The 17,585-nt window shown below is 36.4% G+C and overlaps 1 protein-coding gene across 2 annotated transcripts in view; it reads left to right on the forward strand.

Moving 5' to 3' along the window:
* The window catches only part of mtus2a (microtubule associated tumor suppressor candidate 2a), a 77,722-nt gene that overhangs the window by 52,933 nt on the left and 7,204 nt on the right, over positions 1–17,585 (forward strand). For both annotated transcript variants that reach the window (XM_016481412.1, XM_016481413.1), the window contains exons 5-7: positions 9,516–9,677; positions 13,122–13,220; positions 15,951–16,225. In XM_016481412.1, the coding sequence (XP_016336898.1) occupies positions 9,516–9,677; positions 13,122–13,220; positions 15,951–16,225 (536 nt within the window). The remainder of the gene's footprint in view (positions 1–9,515; positions 9,678–13,121; positions 13,221–15,950; positions 16,226–17,585) is intronic.

The raw sequence follows: 17,585 nt of genomic DNA on the forward strand, positions 1-17,585 counted from the left end.
TGTAGAAGGTCAGGAGCAGAACGATAGAACCGCTCGGCTCCGAAGCGAAAAGCTGAATATGCGCTGCATCTGCTGTCTACTTATACTCACGCTGTGATCAGCAGCAGCTGGATGCAATAATCGCATGCCAATGTGCATTGGCTCGTTTAGTTTACACTCGAACTAGATTGGTCTCTCTAAGCGAGATCCCAATTCGTCGGTCATCCGACGTGACGTCGAGAGTGACCGACTGAAAGGGAACAGTGTGGAGGACAGAAGATTTTATTAAAAATACATTAAATTATACATTTTCTCTGTTATAAATGTTCTCATGTAAAGCTTTAGAAAACGTGGAATATAGCATGATCGACAGCATCAGTTCCCATTCACTTTCATTGTATGGAAAAGAGCTGCACGTCCTATTGCATTCCACAGAAAAAAGAAAGTCTTAGGATTTGGAAGTCTTAGAATTTTAAATGGGTGGGTTAGTAAAAAAATATATATAATTTTTGGGTAAAGTATTCCTTTAAGAAGAATTGAACAATTATATCTAACAGCAGTAGCTGTTACAGCAAGTTGTAAATGGACTTTGCTATGAAACCAAATAAAACAACAATTAATTGATCATTATAACGCATTCATCTCTTTTTGTCTGTCTTTGTCTCTGTCTGACTTTGTCCTCTTTGTACCAGTAGGGAGTGAATGGCTTATAGTAGGCTTATATTAGCCACTGCTCTGAAAGGCAACACTCCGTTTGAAGCTGTTGGCTTCTGACTGTGAGCTTCTGAGAAACCCAGCATCGTCTGACCTTAACAAAGACCCAGACAGAGTTTCTTTATATAGAGAGATCACAGTCCCACCTTCACTCTCAGAGAGAGCGCAATAAAACATGCAGTTTTCAGCAATTTCAAATATCACACTACTTACCCTTCTCTCCGGCTAGAGCAACATATCCTCTTTTTTATCCTTTTTTTTAATCTGTCTGGGTGTAATTCATCTTTAGAGATTGCTAACTGTCAGTTTGTTGGTGTGAGCTCCCAGCTTGCATGCAGGATTGATGGATGCGATCTCATGCCGCAGCCTGTCGGGATTATGCCAAAAACTCTTCATTCTTTCTTTTTCTTCTTTGTCGGAGTCTCGGTTCATTGTCTGAAGGGGGTTTCTTCAGTGACAGTCGCTCCTTGAACATGACTCATCCTCTGGTCTCTGGGATATTTCTGATCTCCTCGAGTAAAATCATCAAGAGTCTGAAAATTCAAGTCACAAGTTTGAAGTTGGTCTAGTTGAGATTCTTGTAAAAAATACATTTATACAGTGTGCAGTAACACTTTTAACTTTAGGCACACTAGCAAGCTGGAACATCTCAGATGTGACCTTTTCAGCAACGGCAAAGTAAAGAACAAGCCGAGGAGATATACAGTATCTCACAGAAGTGAGTACACCCCTCACATTTTTGTAAGTATTTTATTATATCTTTACATACATTCCTATAACACAAAGACAATTACCTTCAGTCAAGGTGATGCTGATTTTAATTTCGTCCTTCTTAGATGTGTCTACACATCTAAAGGGTCTTTCTGCAATGATATTGGTCTTGTAGACCACCCTGGTTTCCATTGAGAGGGTTCTGGGTCTGTTCTAATGTGCCATAGATCACTCTTATACAAGCGCCTGTGTACTCAAGGTGAGTTATGAAACATCTAGCTCCCACCTGGACAGGTTTTAATCTGAGAACAATCTCTGAGGAGAACATGTGTGAATATTGTCTGAGATCAGCATTGTGTTCTGCACTTGGGAACTTGCACCACTTACACAAAAAATAGATAGGAGAAAATGAGAGGCAGAATATCAGTATTGTAGTGAATATACCTGTTTTTATAGTGGTATGCCTAGTGCTACCTGTAGTAGTGTGCTTGAATTGGTTTGTAATACGCACTAACTACCTAGTCACCCACTGCTGAACGTCTCTGCCAGGTGAGCTACACTAGTTTTGTAATACACACTTCAGTGCATTGTGTATATTAATTGTGCAGTAGGTCTACATTATATATTAATTGATAGGTCAGTACCTTGTATTCCAGTCTGTAGGTAGAATATGAATTGTAGTAATTCTGTAGAATGCTACATGTACCTATGCTCATTTTGTAGTGCATGTTACCATTTGCACACTACATAATATTGGCTCCATCTCAATTTGTGTATTTATACTATGCAGGGCTATTACAGTTAACTTCATCTAGAACTGTACAAAAAAAAAACATTTTGTTACTTGAAATAAATGTTAAATAAAATAAAATAAAATAAGAATAATTAAAAATAATAAAAGCTTAAACTTATCTTATTTGAGGTAGTTGCCAAAGTAACATTTCTCATTTACATTTAGTTTGACTAAATGGCTAAAATAACTAAAACTGAAGGGGAAAAACTATATAGGCATTTAAAGAAAAAAATACATCAAAATAACTAAAATTGTAATGAAAGTAGTTGTGTAGGTCATTACGTCAAGTTGTTGCTGTTAATCTATGTTTCATTCTGCTCAATAAAAAAAAAAAATAAATACATAAATAAAACAAATTAAAGTAAAATGGAAATGAAAAATATAAAAATGAAAACTAATTCACAATGTTAATAAAAACTATAATAGTATCTTGATGAAATGATATTACAGTTATTTTAGTATTATTTACATTATTATTATTATTTTGAATTAGATTTTATTTGTATATTTTCAAGTTTCAGTAATTTTGCTGTGTTTTGTCATTTTTATTAGTTTTTTATTAAATGTCTATATAACTTTAAATATTTATTTTCTATTTTATTTATTTTCAGTCATTTTAATAACTTAACTTTAATAATTTAATAACTCATTTATATCAGTTAGTTGCAAAGGCAAAATTTTCATCTAATATTTATATTTTATTTTATTTCAGCTTTATTTGGATTACAGAAAGTGATTTTAATTAGATTTTTAATTAGTAATCATTTTAGTTTTAGTTCAAAATAGCAACACTGGTCAGTGTTAGAGATTAGAACAAGCAATACTTTAGAAAAACTATAAAAGTAAAGTATCCAAGCACCATTTGCATACAATTTTAATGTACTGTACATTATTTCTAATCTCACATATTATTTAGGACAAGCGTAATACACGTCTCATAATTTAATACTAAACAGTATGTAATTAAAACACAATTACCTGTTGTGCCACTTTGCACTCACTATCTAGTGCACACTGCACAGTGTAGTCTGAAAGGAAAACACATGGAAGAGAAGTGAGAGTAGGAAGTGAGGAGAGGTGAAGAAGGGGGAGGTGTGAGAGCACAGATGCCATCGCTCCAGCCCATCTCTGACTCATGCACACTGCTGAGAACAGATGGTTCCTCACACAAACACACCACAGCAAACATGCACACTTACACACTCAGGAACATTCTCACACACTGAAGTAGGCCTATACACTGCTTCACTACAGGTTTGTAGCATCTTTGTCTCATTGGTATGTTTAGTGAGTGTGCTTCTAAATCTCACATCTCTCCGACTGTCAGATTTCACATTGGGCAGTCTGTGCTCTGGGTACTACTGACTCACACTCTCACCAAACCGCTGAGCTCTGGTTGATCCTGCTGCGCAGAGAGATGTTAATGAACTTTTTCCTCTATTTTTACCCATATGGGCTGTCTGTATCCTCCTGCCTTCACATTACGCAGCCGTGCCTTGTAAAGCTCAGATAGGTCAGATTTTGATGTATGTGGCCTAGAACTAGCTGCTAAGTATTACTCTTAAATATTAATATGACATGGTGATGATTTTGAATGGTAGTATGCCTACCTGTATTAGCATATTAGCATTAGCACTGACCTTCTCGCTCCTCTTTGCTAACCTCATAGGAGCCTGATAATGTTGTTCTGATTACCTCGCACCTTAATCCCATTGTGTCTATTTCCCTGAAAGCTTTTATGAGATTTTTTCTGTGGATGAGGAGTCAGACCAGGCTTTTCTTCTACAGAATCCCAAGCCGTCTTCAGTTCTCTGTTTCAGCTAGCTTCCATTTCCGTTATCCCTCTTAAGCCTCCCAGAGAGAGAGCAAGAGAGAGTGTGTTTCTCAGAATGCTGCCAGGCTGTTTAGTGCTGTATCTTCTGCTATTCCAGTACCTCCATTTTGGCTCTATTTCTTAATTTAATACATTAACCTTCAATAGTGTGTATTGTGGTCAGCCTGGTATGTAAAAAGTATCTTCTCAGAGTATATCAGTGGTAAAAATATAAAGTAAAAACCCAAACAATAGTGCACACTGCCTAGTTAGATAGTCTTTGCGACCTTTGTTGGATCCATTATTGAAATCAAAATGTCGACCAGTTATGGTTTAATTTACTTTTTTTGCCCTGAAAAAGGTTGAATACTATTGTCCCTGTATTTTTGTGCAAACTTCCCTGTGTACTAGTTCTACTAGTACTACTCAACATCTAGTGCACACTTCCTATGATATTGTTTTATTGCCACTTTGTGATTTCATACTGCATTATGCTACATCGTGCACCCTACCTAATGTTGTATTGCACACTACTTTTTGTACTAGTACTGTACAATATAGAACACACTGCCTAGAGCACAATAGTGGCCTAATGTTCTAGTGCACACTACCATGTGTAATAGTTTTGTACTACACTTTCTAATGCATTCTGCGTAATGTGGCATATTAGCATATTAGTGCACACCACTTTGTGATTTAGTACTGCACTACCTAGTGCACACTACCTGATGTCCTACTGCATGCTTCTTTTTTAACTAGTACTCTACTACATAGAGCACACTACTTAATATACTTGTGTTTTAGTGCACAATACTTTGTGCACTCACACCATACTACACTACTTAGTGCACATTACATTGTCTTGTTATGCCTTGTGAACACTACACTACCTAGTGCACACTACATTTTATGAATTACTACTCTATTACGTAGAGCTCACTACCCAATATGCTTGTGTTTTAGTGCACAATAGTTTGTGCATTCGCACTGTACTACAGTACTTTATATGCACATCATGTAATTTCTTGTGTGCACACTACCCAGTTTACTAGTACGTGTAGTACACTATCTAGTACACACTACATAATAATGGTACTTTTTAATGCAAACAACTTTGTGAACATTACGCTACCTAGTGCACACTACATTTTGTGTATTAGTACTGTATTACATAGAGCACACTACCTAATATGCTTGTGTTTTAGTGCACAATACTTTGTGCACTCACACCATACTACACTACTTCGTGCACATTACATTGTCTTCTTATGCCTTGTGAACACTACGCTACCTACTGCACACTACATTTTGTGAATTAATACTGTATTACGTAGAGCACACTACCAATATGCTTGTTTTAGTGCACAATACTTTGTGCATTCGCACTGTACAACAGTACTTTATATGCACATCATGTAATTTCTTGTGTGCACACTACCCAGTTTACTAGTACATGTAGTACACTATCTAGTACACACTACATAATAATGGTACTTTTTAATGCATACAAGTTTGTGAACATTAAGCTACCCAGTGCACACTATGCCACCTAGTGCACACTACATTTTGTGTATTAGTACTGTATTACATAGAGCACACTACCTAATATGCTTGTGTTTTAGTGCACAATACTTTGTGCATTCACAATGTTCTACAATAATTAGTGCACATTATGTAATTTCCTGTGTGCACACCACACAGTGTACTAGTACTTGTAGTACACTAGTGCACACTACATCATAATGGTACTTTTTTAATGCAAACAAGTTTGTGAACACTATGCTACCTAGTGCACACTATAATACCTAGTGCACACTACATTTTGTGTATTAGTATTGTATTACACAGAGCACACTAATATTCTTGTTTTAGTGCACAATAGTTAGTGCATTCACACTGTACTACAGTACTTAATGCAGATTATGCCATTTCCTGTGTGCACCACCTAGTGTACTGGTACTTGTAGTACACTATCTAGTGCACACTACATCATAATGGTACATTTGTAATGGAAACAAGTTTGTGAACACTACGCTACTAGTGCACACTATACTATTAGAGTTTTGTATAGAGTTTTGGTGTTCAATACTTACTTCAGTACTTTACTACAAAACTAGTACTGTAATGTACTAGTTTTGTATCACACTATCTAGTGCATACTGCACGTAAGTTTGTGATTTCTTACTCTTAATTATCTAGTGCACACTACCTAATGCCCTGCTGCACACTACTTTTGTACTAGTGCTGTGCTATGTATAGCACACTACTTAATATGCTAGTGTTTTAGTACACAATACTTTGTACACTCACACCATATTACAATACAGTGCACACAACCTAATGTCCTACTGCACACGACTTTTTGTGCTAGTACTCTACTACTGTAGGTATAGTACACTACCTAGTCCACATTGCATAATTTCTAAATGTTTTAGTGCACACTATTCAAAAATATATATATATTTTATTTATTTTTTTTATTTATTTTTTTTTGGTCCATCTGTCCACTTTGTGCAAGCAGTGCTGTGCAGTGAGTCAGTATTTCTCAGGTCCTTATGGTATTATTACTGAAGTGGCAGCCGTCCTGACATGTGGCTGTGAGTTGGATTTGCATAATGTTTACTTCCCGACATCCTCAGGAGCACGTCTGATGCTCTGTGCTTAATAATGCATTGCAAGCTCCATCACTTAATAGGTCACTGCTGTGTTCACCGGGCCTGATTTTTCATTCTGATTCTCTCTCTGTGCCATCTAAATGTTGCTAGATGGGAAATAACCTTCTGTGCTGGAATAACATCTACTCCCATAACATTTCCTCTGTCATTTTATAAGCCATTCCAATCCTTATGCTTGAGGTGAGCTCCTGCCTCCCAGATATTGTCATTCTGCTTGCATCACTTTGCCTTCTATTTTCACTTCTATTTCTGTCTCTCTCTCCTTTTCTCTCTAGTGGTCTTGTCAGCAGTGATTTAAACAACTAGCCCTTCTTTTATCTCCTCCCCAGCCTATCATTTATTTCTCTAATAGTGGTGCCCAACGTGGGGTGCATTCCTATCCTCTCCTCCTTACCGACATAATGTTTTCCTCCATCTCTTCTAAATACTTTCGTTGCTTTCTTGTCCTGTCACATTACATATGTCTCTACTGTCCAGAAGACCAAGAAGAAGTGCTGATTGTTTGGTTCTGCCTGCCTCACAAGCTAATTTTTTCCACACCAGCACTGCATTAAATTAGTCTTCTATTATTTTTGCATTCTCTTCTGGTGCATTGTATGACAAATTATTCAGCTCAAACTGAATTGTATTTTTTTATTACTCATGTTGCCTGAGAATTTGTCTTCATTATGATCCAAATGTCAGCAGCATTTTAAATTCAGCATGTGTGAATCACTTCACTGTATTTCCTGGGCCTTAAATTTGTGTGTGTACAGTGTGTTTGGCTTTTTATTTTATAAAGCTTGTATTTCTTTTTTAAGAAAAACTAATGTGATCTTGGTCCATTTATTCCATGTTTGCCAGTGTTTACTGGCCAATTGTATTTTTTGCTAAAGTAAACAAACGTTTAAATCAAATTCATTTGAGATTTCCCTTAATTAAAAACATATTAGTCAAAACTAGAAACGCATAATGATATAAGCACACCTGCAGATAATAGTTGGGTGCAGTATGCAAAAAGTGTCACTACAATGCACTGCCAGTTATTTGTCACAGACAGAATTTTAAACATTCAGAGAATATATTTCTAAATTTAAATAAAACTTTTGTTTTACTGTTTACTGCATTTATCAAACTCCGACATGTTACCAAAGTTATTGAGAGATTTTAATGTATTTTATTTTATTTGTAATTTATAGGACATATAAACTACTATTTTAGGCAAAATCTTGCAACCTGTTATTTACATTTTTTTTAATTATTTACTTTTATTAATTTTATTTAGTTTTTTTGTTTTTTTTATGCAAGCAATGTTATTTAATTTAAATATAATGTTTATTTAATGCTCATTTCTGAAAAATAACAAAATCGCATAATTTTTCAACATTTTGTAATAGAGTTGCAAGGTTTACAGACCTGTTTTCTGGTCATTTGCAGAAAAGGAAAATACATGATAAATGAGATAAATATATTTAAAAGTTTGTATTGTTTTTTCATATTTATTTTAATTAATTAATTAATTTTTATTACTAAATTTAAAACCAAATTTGATATCTTGTTCATTAAAGTGATACATAAAATGTGACACTTTCTACAGACTTTTAACTGTAGATATTTTAGGTGCGCAATGTGATCCAACCCACACAAGTGTAATGCTCCCATCATTTGGGTGATTATGTAAATCCGGAGTGCTGATGAAACTGGAAAAAATCTTAAGGATTGAGTCTCTGTGCTACTAACCCAGTTCCACACAATGCAGGCAGTTAACTGGTTCTCACAGAGATTTGGAAAAGAATCCACCAATGAGCAGTGAGGTTTATTTCCCAGCAGCCAATCAAACGCATCTCTCAGCTGCTCTGCACCTTAACATCTCCTGCTGCGAGAGCTGGAGGGCTGCATAGCACTTCCTACTGTTTCCGAAGCTCCATCTCTGCAGCCAAAACTTCATCCCAGATCTTTACCCTTATCAGGTCACCCTCAAACTGCATTTACCGCAGTATAGTCTTACCACAAATGAGAATAAGTGATTCTGTTAGTGTAGCTGTGTTTAATGCCCTTGGAAAGGCTATATATTTCATGCTAACAAAATCTCTTTGAATTAATGGCAGTTGTTGGCTGCTGTCTCCAAATGTCTCCTTAGGTTACATGGGAGTTATAAAATATGGTATTTAAAAGCACTTATGACAGTGTACTGTCAGCATTTCTGCATCTGTCTGCTCTTTTCTGTTCGTGGAATCCTCTCTCAGCACTTCATAAATCAGAGCGATAACAGCGGCAGAGCAGCGTTCTATACAGGCTCCTGAGAATGGTGTCGCCTTACAGTCTGAAAGTAAGCTAAAGTAGAGAGGAAAGTGTCTTTCAAAGGACCCGTTATATAAAAGTACCTGTGTGATTTGTGAAATCGGTTATGGCTCGTTGAATAGATGCTATGCCTTGGGTTTTTTTCTTTTACATGGCAAGAAATTCTCATTTTATTGCAGAGTTTGGTCTTATCGAGCCGGGCTGCGGTTATTGATCAAGACTGATGAACGGCTGGTCTGGGTTCAGTTGTGGGGTTAATGAGCAGTTAGATGAATTCTCATCCACCACAGATGATGAATAATGTACTCAGATAGAAACCAAGTGAGATGAGCGCAGTCTGATTAAGCATTCGCAGTAAATCAGGGAACTAGACAATGACCTGCAGTATTCAGTGTCTAGACTACTGTGTAATGCGCAATGAATTAAATGCAATTCAACTGACGAACATAAAAGTCCACTTTCAGAGATTTTCAAAGCGAAATAACATTGATTTGTGTGGATATGCTGTATTTTTGGTAATCAAGTTTGGCTCTTTTTGGGTTATTTTCAGGTCCCAACAGTGTAAGTGATGAGCCGCCACCGCTTCACCGTGTCACCACATCACCTCCTGGAAATGGATCCAGAGCACCGTGCCGTAGCACCCCTCAACCCCCCAACACCCCTGCACCCACACGCCGCTCCCTGCTGCCCCCTCCTCGAAGCTCCCCCGTGGGTAAGTGGACCAAACCTTCATATTTCCAGCCAGTATGCACTTCAACAAGTATGCACTACAAGAAGTGTGCCCTAAGCAAAACTAACTGCATTAGAATACTATGTGATATTCAACCAGTACTACAAGAAGCTTGTGTTTCAAGAGGTTTGCAATACTAGAAGTATTTGTTTCAGCTAGTATATAAACACAAATATGTACTTCAGCTAGTGTACACTATAAGAATGGACTAGTTTCAATTTACATGTTGCTTTCTGATAAGTATGCACACGTATGGACTTAGTATGCCAGTATGTAGTTCAGGAATGCGCTATAATGGATATGAAATTCTGCTAGCATGCATTTCAGTGAGTATGCACTACAAGAAGTATGCTCTAAACATGATTCATTCCAACAGAATGCACTACAATTAGCGCACCGAAATACAGAGGTTGCATGCTTTCTCTAGTGCCAGAAGTGACCTGTCAAATGTCATTATGAATTCTCAGACAGTGGCTCCAGTTTGAAGGCAGACCTCCACTGATGCACCAACACACAGCTGAGAGCGTACTTGTCAGGCATAAGTAAACAGCACTACCTCCCTGTCCATGTCCTCTACCTAGTCATTAATCTCCTCTGCGTGTGTGAATAATGGGACAGTCCTGTTGGGGGAACGTTGTAGCCTATGTTTAGTCAAGACTGAAATGTAGACTTTGCCTTGAGAAGAAACACCCTTTCTCAGGAAGTAGGCCATCCAGACTCATTCATCTTAAAACCAGCACCGGGAAAGAGGCTTGTCTACTTTGTGTGTTGTGCACACTTATTGAAGCACATACTTTTTATAGTGCATACTATTTGAAGTGCATACTTATAGTAGTGTATACCTTTTATAGTATGTACTTATTGAAACACATGCATGTTGTAATACTGGTTGAAGATCACAGTAGTTGAAGTGTTTTCTGCTGGACTTGTTTAAAGCATACTTTTTGTAGCACATACTCATAGAAGTACATGCTGGATGAATATGCTAATGCTAGTTCAATTTCATACTCATTGTGCATTATTGTTGAATTACATACTAGCTGAAGTCCAAATGTTTTATAGTGCACACTTGGGGTGGATACATATTGTAGTGCATGCTTACTGGAGAGACGTGTAATGTAATCTAGCTAATTCTTATGGTGTATGCTAGCTACATATTTGTGTAATGCATACTAGTTGAAAAAAATACTTCTAGTAGTGCAAACCTTTTGTAGTGCATATTTGTTTAAACATGATTGTTGTAGGTTAAAGATCACTCTAGCTGTAGTGCATTCTGGTGGAATTTATCTTGTTTAAAGCATAATTCTTGTAGTAAATAGTCATTACAGTGCATACTAGCTGAATTTCATACACTTGCTTAAAATCGCTTATTTATCTCAGCTCAATTAGGCCGATCAAGAAGCAATCATCCGATTAAAGCAAGTGATGAACCATTGTGCATGTTGGTGACATTACAGAAGAGCCTGTCCATTCAGAGCTCGTCTGTGCCCATTTAACCAATAATTTTCCCCCTGCTTAAAGGATAATGAGGCTATTAAGATGCCCTGTTTATCTTCTTTCCTCCTCATCCTTCTCTTTTTTTTACCTGTCCCCCTCTCTAGTGTTGTTATCTGTTCTGTCCCATTTTCAATGCCACATTTGCTGATCCTTAACCAAAGCTCTGAGAGTTTATATCTTTGCTTGCTGCTCCCCTCTTTGTCATCCTGACAAAATCTCCAGCACCCTGGAGGGACAAAACGGCTGCCAGGGGCAGCTGGCCCATCATGGACTACCGATCTAGGGTTAGCACAATGACAAAATTCATGAGACCCTGCTGTTGAAAAACAGTTCAGAGACTCTGTCCAGCTGTCGAATTACTCACATGGATCTAAGGAAACAGAATTTATAACACAGTGGCTTTAGACCGCCATACCTGAGTCAAACATCTTCACATGCATGCACCCACCCATGATGCACCGGTGTTTTTGATGCCGTTGGTGCTGTCTCAGCATGTGCAGGGAGGAGGGAGTCCATTGGGATTCTAGAGGGGTGTCTATGGCTGTCTGCTACATGTCGAAATGAGCTGGCAGTAATTAGGTGCCCTGGGACCCCTGTTGCAATGTGATGTTTGTGTGTGTGCTCTGTTGGGTGAAAGTAAGCCAAAAGCAGCAACCCCAAAAACATACGCACCCTTCTGTTGTGAGATGGGAGATTTGAAACAAGCTCCAATCCCAGCAGCATCTTCAATCATTTCCTGTAATCCCATAGGCAGCGTCCGTGTCTTCATATCTGTTCGGGTGATATTACAGAGACTGTAAAATAATAATATAGTAATTAATTTGTTATGAGGATATATACAATATTTATATTTGTATTGTAAAAGCTGTGTCTGTTAGTGCACTTTCTGTCATAACACAACAAATTACTGTAAAAATAAATTAAATAACCAGATCAGGCTACATTAAGTGATCATAAAGTGGGAATACCCATAAGCCCCTGTGCTTGAATAATTTAATAAGGTATGCTTTAGCAATGGGGTCTTATAGGGGAGATACTGAGAATTAAATTAAAACATTTTAATTAAGTTCAGATGAAATTATATATTACAAAAAACACTGATCAAACATGAGAATTTTTTTCAGGATTCATTGATGAATAGAACTATATATGTATTGTATATATATAGAGAGAGAGAGAGAGAGAGAGAGAGGGCATGTGCATATATTACAATTTATTTATTATATTAAATTTCAATGTTAACATTACTTGAAAAAATCTTGCAAAATTATTGCCTCAGAAAAATCTAGTTAAGGTTGTGCAATATATTCAAGTTTACTAAGAAGCCAATTTATGAACTATTGAATATACCAAGTAACATTAACTAGATTTTTCTGAGGCAATAATTTTGCAAGATTTTTTCAAATTAAGTTAAAAAATTTAATTTACAGTGTAAATATAGTAATATTTCTCCATTTTATATTATTATGTACATCAGGGTTATTTCTAGAACTATTCTCTTTTCTGTTGTCCTGCTCTGACCACAGATCTGAGATTTGTGAGATGGAAGTTATTTTTTTTATTACTATTATTTTAAAAAATATATATATTTATGCTGTATGCTCTGGTCCACGGATGCCTACAGCCTCTCAGAATGTCATATTGTCCAGCCCGTGTGGCAAGCGGACCCTAGCAGCTGCGTTATTTTGTGGTTGGCTGCCTCTTATTGGAATTGATCCACGGACCGCTGAGACCATATTATGACTCCGTGGAAGAGGAGAGCGATACGAAAAGAGAGGGAAAAGGGGGTGGTGGTTACTGTTGTGAATGCATTCATGGATTTGCACTCCTGTGCCCTGTATGTGTTCCCTGAGCGAATATCCTTTAATTCAGGTAACCTCCTGAGCACTGCCCTTAACTCTTGTACCGATGTCTTTTCTTTATCCATAGCATCCCGTAAGGAATTCCAGAAGAGTTCTGACGGCACCTGTTCATCTCTCTCCTCCCCTAAGAGACTTGCTGTAGTGTCTCCTAAACCGCAGTCTCCAGGTAACCAACCAGAACAAAGATCAACCCAAGATATTGCTTTCCTTTCATAGCTGTCCCCTGCTGCTCTCCATTAGATGATGTCACACTGTTGGATAAATCTCATCTGAAGCTCATATCTCCACTGTAACCCACTTTATTTTTCTCTCCATACACACACACAAACATAGAATGAGTGAGAACTTCTTATAAGACGTAATCAGTGTGGCCACTAGGGCCAAGTTCAGTTGTCATATTGAATTAATTGAAAGAATACTCAGTATTCAGTTGCCCAATCTACCGCCCTAGGGTGCAAATTATGGGTTTTAGGGGGTCAGACACCCTCATTAAAGCTTGAGTTCTCCTGAAGCACATTAAAAGAAAATGTTGGGTGTCTAGAAAAATTTAAACATACAGTGCTAGGAGGCTTCAGAATGCATCTTGCCCTCTTGTTGTTGTTGTCTTTCTGATGAGCAGGGAATCGACTACCTAACATCAGTTTCGCCCACCTTGCTACCTGAAAAAGCAAATTTTCTCTTTGTTGTCATAGAGACTGATTCTCAGGCTAAAGATTAAGCCACTCTAGAAGGCTGGTGGTTGGTTTGTGTATGTGTATGTGTGTGGTGGACTGGATTGTCTTGAGTCAGTGTAATGAATAAAAATTAGTGCTGTCAATCGATTAAAAAAATAACTAATTAATCCCACGTAACATTAAAGTTTTTAAAAATACTTTTATATTGCAATAATTTCACATTCATTCTTTAAGTTAATGTAGAAACAACATAAAGACAGTATATTTTTTATATGTTTAATCTTTTTGTATGACTAAAGGCGAGTATCACTGATACCAATACTACTGATGTCTCTAGGAAATTGTTTTTTCCTAATATTTACCCATTGACTCTAGCCATTCAACATTACAGTATAATTGAGAGCTATACATTTTAAAATTTATTAGACAAAAAAATAAAAACATTTAATTTAATTGAACTTAAAGCAATCTTCACATAAACTCATTATAATAAATGTCATATTTACCCGTGCCTTTCTGCAAGTAGGAAATATACTGAAATTGAATAAAGTTATCAAACAATAAATTCTATATTAAATATAGATGAATCCTTAAAGCTACAACAGTTATTGATTTCCTCTTTTTTCTTTTGTTCTTTAATTAACAGACATCACAGCAGCAGGGATATTAGGTTATTTGGCTGCTATTACTTTAAGAGCTGCTGAATGTGATACGGATCTGACGTGCATGCTCGTAGTTTCATATGCGCTTTAATATGAAATGATACAGGCTACAGCGCGCGCCGTGCCACCGTATTTGTGCGTGCGTTTGAAGAGCACGTGCTATGAGCTCAATGTACCGGCTGACAGGACAGGAAAATTCGTTTTTACTGACATATGGCATGACAAAATCTCATCTGACCGCAGTTCACTGTTGTTCTACTGATGCTCCTCGTCACCTGTACTGTTTCCGCGCTTGACTAGCAGACTAGCGCCTGTCGCTGAGGCAAAGTGGAGTGCGCGTCTGAAAAATCTGAATGAAAAGTTGATGTGAAATGTTTGATGTGATCATAAAGATATTCTACGCAATTCTTGTCAATAAAAAAGAGACAAATGCAGCAGTTGTGAGTGGGATGTCCAACCCTAGCTCCGCCCCTGCGTTAAATATTTTTAACACCGTTAAACTGGAGAAATTAATCGGCTGCATTAACGCGCTAATTTTGACAGCACTAATAAAAAAGTTCATTTAAATTAATGTAGGTTTAGTACAGGAGCTGTTTTGTTAATCAAGGTTAATTCAAACCTTTGAATGCTAGTGTATCTCCACATTCCTATACAGTATGCTATCTCCACTGTACATAGGACAGCTATAGCTTGCAAAGATGTATACAGAGGTTAATTCAATACCTAATACGTCAGTAAAGGCCACTGAAAAAAATTTGTTGCTTGCCATTTACAAACAAATTGCTTTCACACTCAACACCGAGGACAACAATGACTCCATCATAGCAATTAGCAGCTCTGAATCATTCAGTCATTCTTCTGAAGATTAGTTTCTACAGTAATGATAGCTGTAAATCATCCTGTCATTCCATCTGGCCCAATGTGTTTATCAAATTCATCATGAAATGAATGCTAACACACAGCTGCAGTAAGAACAAAACATTAGCAGCTATTAGCATTAGCATGAGTGTTTTGGGTTGCTTGCTCATCTTGAAGCACATTAAGATACACACGCCTTGCGTTTATATTTCATTAATGCAAAATCCTTGACTTTTTATCTATATAGCATGATAATTTATAGTGTAACTTCCATGAGGGCCTCAACTGTCTTGGTGTATCTAATCTATACATCCTTTGTAATCCATGCATTGTGAATTTGAAGTAAATAGTGTAACAATTCTTCCATTATTTTATTTGAACTATAAGATTTGTTATGGTTTGTTTAGCCACTGTTGCATTAGCTTTGGGTCACATACCTCATTTTACATTACAATAAAAACAGTCTAGTCTTTGAATAGTCCCTTTGCTTTACTTATAGAGTAATCCATTATTCAAGTAATCCAGTTATGTATAGAAATTATAGTAAAGCTTTATGTAAATTGTTTCATGGTTGTTAAGCGTGCAGGACTCCCTGGGGTGTCTTAGCATTCTGAAGGCCATTTTATTCACACAGGGCCGTTCTGAGATGAGTTTAATGAAATTTATTTTTTAGTGCTTTTTCTCTCGTGTTTCCCTCTTTAGTCCTTCAGAGGCAACAGAGGGCAACAGTGGTGGTCCGAGGCTCAAGCATGCAGATTTTGCCTCGTACTGGCTCTCCGGGCCCAGAGAAGCAAAAAGAAGAAGAGCAGAAGAAAGAAAAAGAGCGAGAGGAAGTAGAGAGGAATGAAGAGATTCAGCTCTTGCAGGGTCGCTGTGAAGAACAGGCCAGGCAGCTACAGACTCTTCAGACAGAACTAAAGAAAACCAGCATGAGTCTGGAGGTCTTTGTGGTCTGCACTCAGCACTTCGCTCTCAAGGTATTTTTTTTTTAAGATTACAGTCAGCTAAAAATGTATTTGGCCAAACATACGCATTCATTATTATTATTACTTTACACATTTTAGAATCTTAAAAAATCATCAAAACTATGAAATAAAACAACTATTGTATTTTATTATTCAAAGTCATAAAAACATTTATAATATTATATTATTTATTAACATACTTTTTCATTATTATTACTTTATACATTTTAGGAAAAAATCATCACAACTATAAAATAAAACAACTATTTTATTTTATTATTCAAAGTCATAGACATATATTATATTGTATTGTATTATATTATATTATATATTGACACATACTTATTCATTATTGTTACTTTACACATTTTAGAATTATAAAAAATCATCACAACTGAAATAAAACAGTTATTTTATTTTATTCTATTTTATTATTTTCACTGTTCATAAAGTCATAAAAATGTATTATATTATATTATATTATATTATTATACGTGCATGCTTATTCTTTATTACTACTTTACACATTTTGGAATCATAATAAAGTCATCAAGACTATGAAATAAATATATATTTTATTTTGTTAATTTTATTATTCATAGTAAAGTCATAAAAACGTCATCAAAACTATGAAATAAAGTATCAAATAAAACAATTATTTTCTTTTATATTATTTTTGAGAATTAATCATCCTAAAGATGCTTTTTTTCTAAATTTGTAGTTTTTCAACTGATACAGTACGTTCTATCCAACATGATTCACAGTACACTAACTACATCCACATCCCTTCTGGTACAAACCCTGCGATCAAATAATTTGCTCAAGGGCACAGTGATTTTACGGCCTTCACATGTCACCACTACATGAGATGTTTGTGTTACCTTGCCAAAGCCTCAACCACTAGGCATTCACTACCGTTTACTGACATACTGCCTCCTTGAACTGACACATACAGTGTACCTCAACCGCTAGAAACTGAACAAACAACAACAAAAAACAAAAACGAAACACAAATAACAGCCTTTATCTAATCTGTCATGAATGTAAGGATGAGGTAACTGTGTGCAAGAGCAGACCGTTGAGTCAGTGTTTGCACACAGAATCTCAAGCATATCGCTGTCTCCTTAGGATAAATCACAAATGTTGCCGTCTATATTTGTAATTCGCTTTGGATAAAAGCATCTGTTATTGTATCTGCTACATTTTTAGAAGTGCAGTGCCCCCTGCTGTCCATTAGTGGCTTTAAGATTCATCTTAAAGGGGTCATATGATGCTGCTAAAAAGAACATTATTTGGTGTATTTGGTGTAATGAAATATGTTTATGCGGTTTAAGGTTCAAAAAACACATTATTTTCCACAGACTGTACATTA

The sequence above is a fragment of the Sinocyclocheilus anshuiensis genome, unplaced genomic scaffold, assembly GCF_001515605.1.
Source record: "Sinocyclocheilus anshuiensis isolate Anshui unplaced genomic scaffold, SAMN03320099.WGS_v1.1 scaffold741, whole genome shotgun sequence".
Taxonomy (NCBI): domain Eukaryota; kingdom Metazoa; phylum Chordata; class Actinopteri; order Cypriniformes; family Cyprinidae; genus Sinocyclocheilus; species Sinocyclocheilus anshuiensis.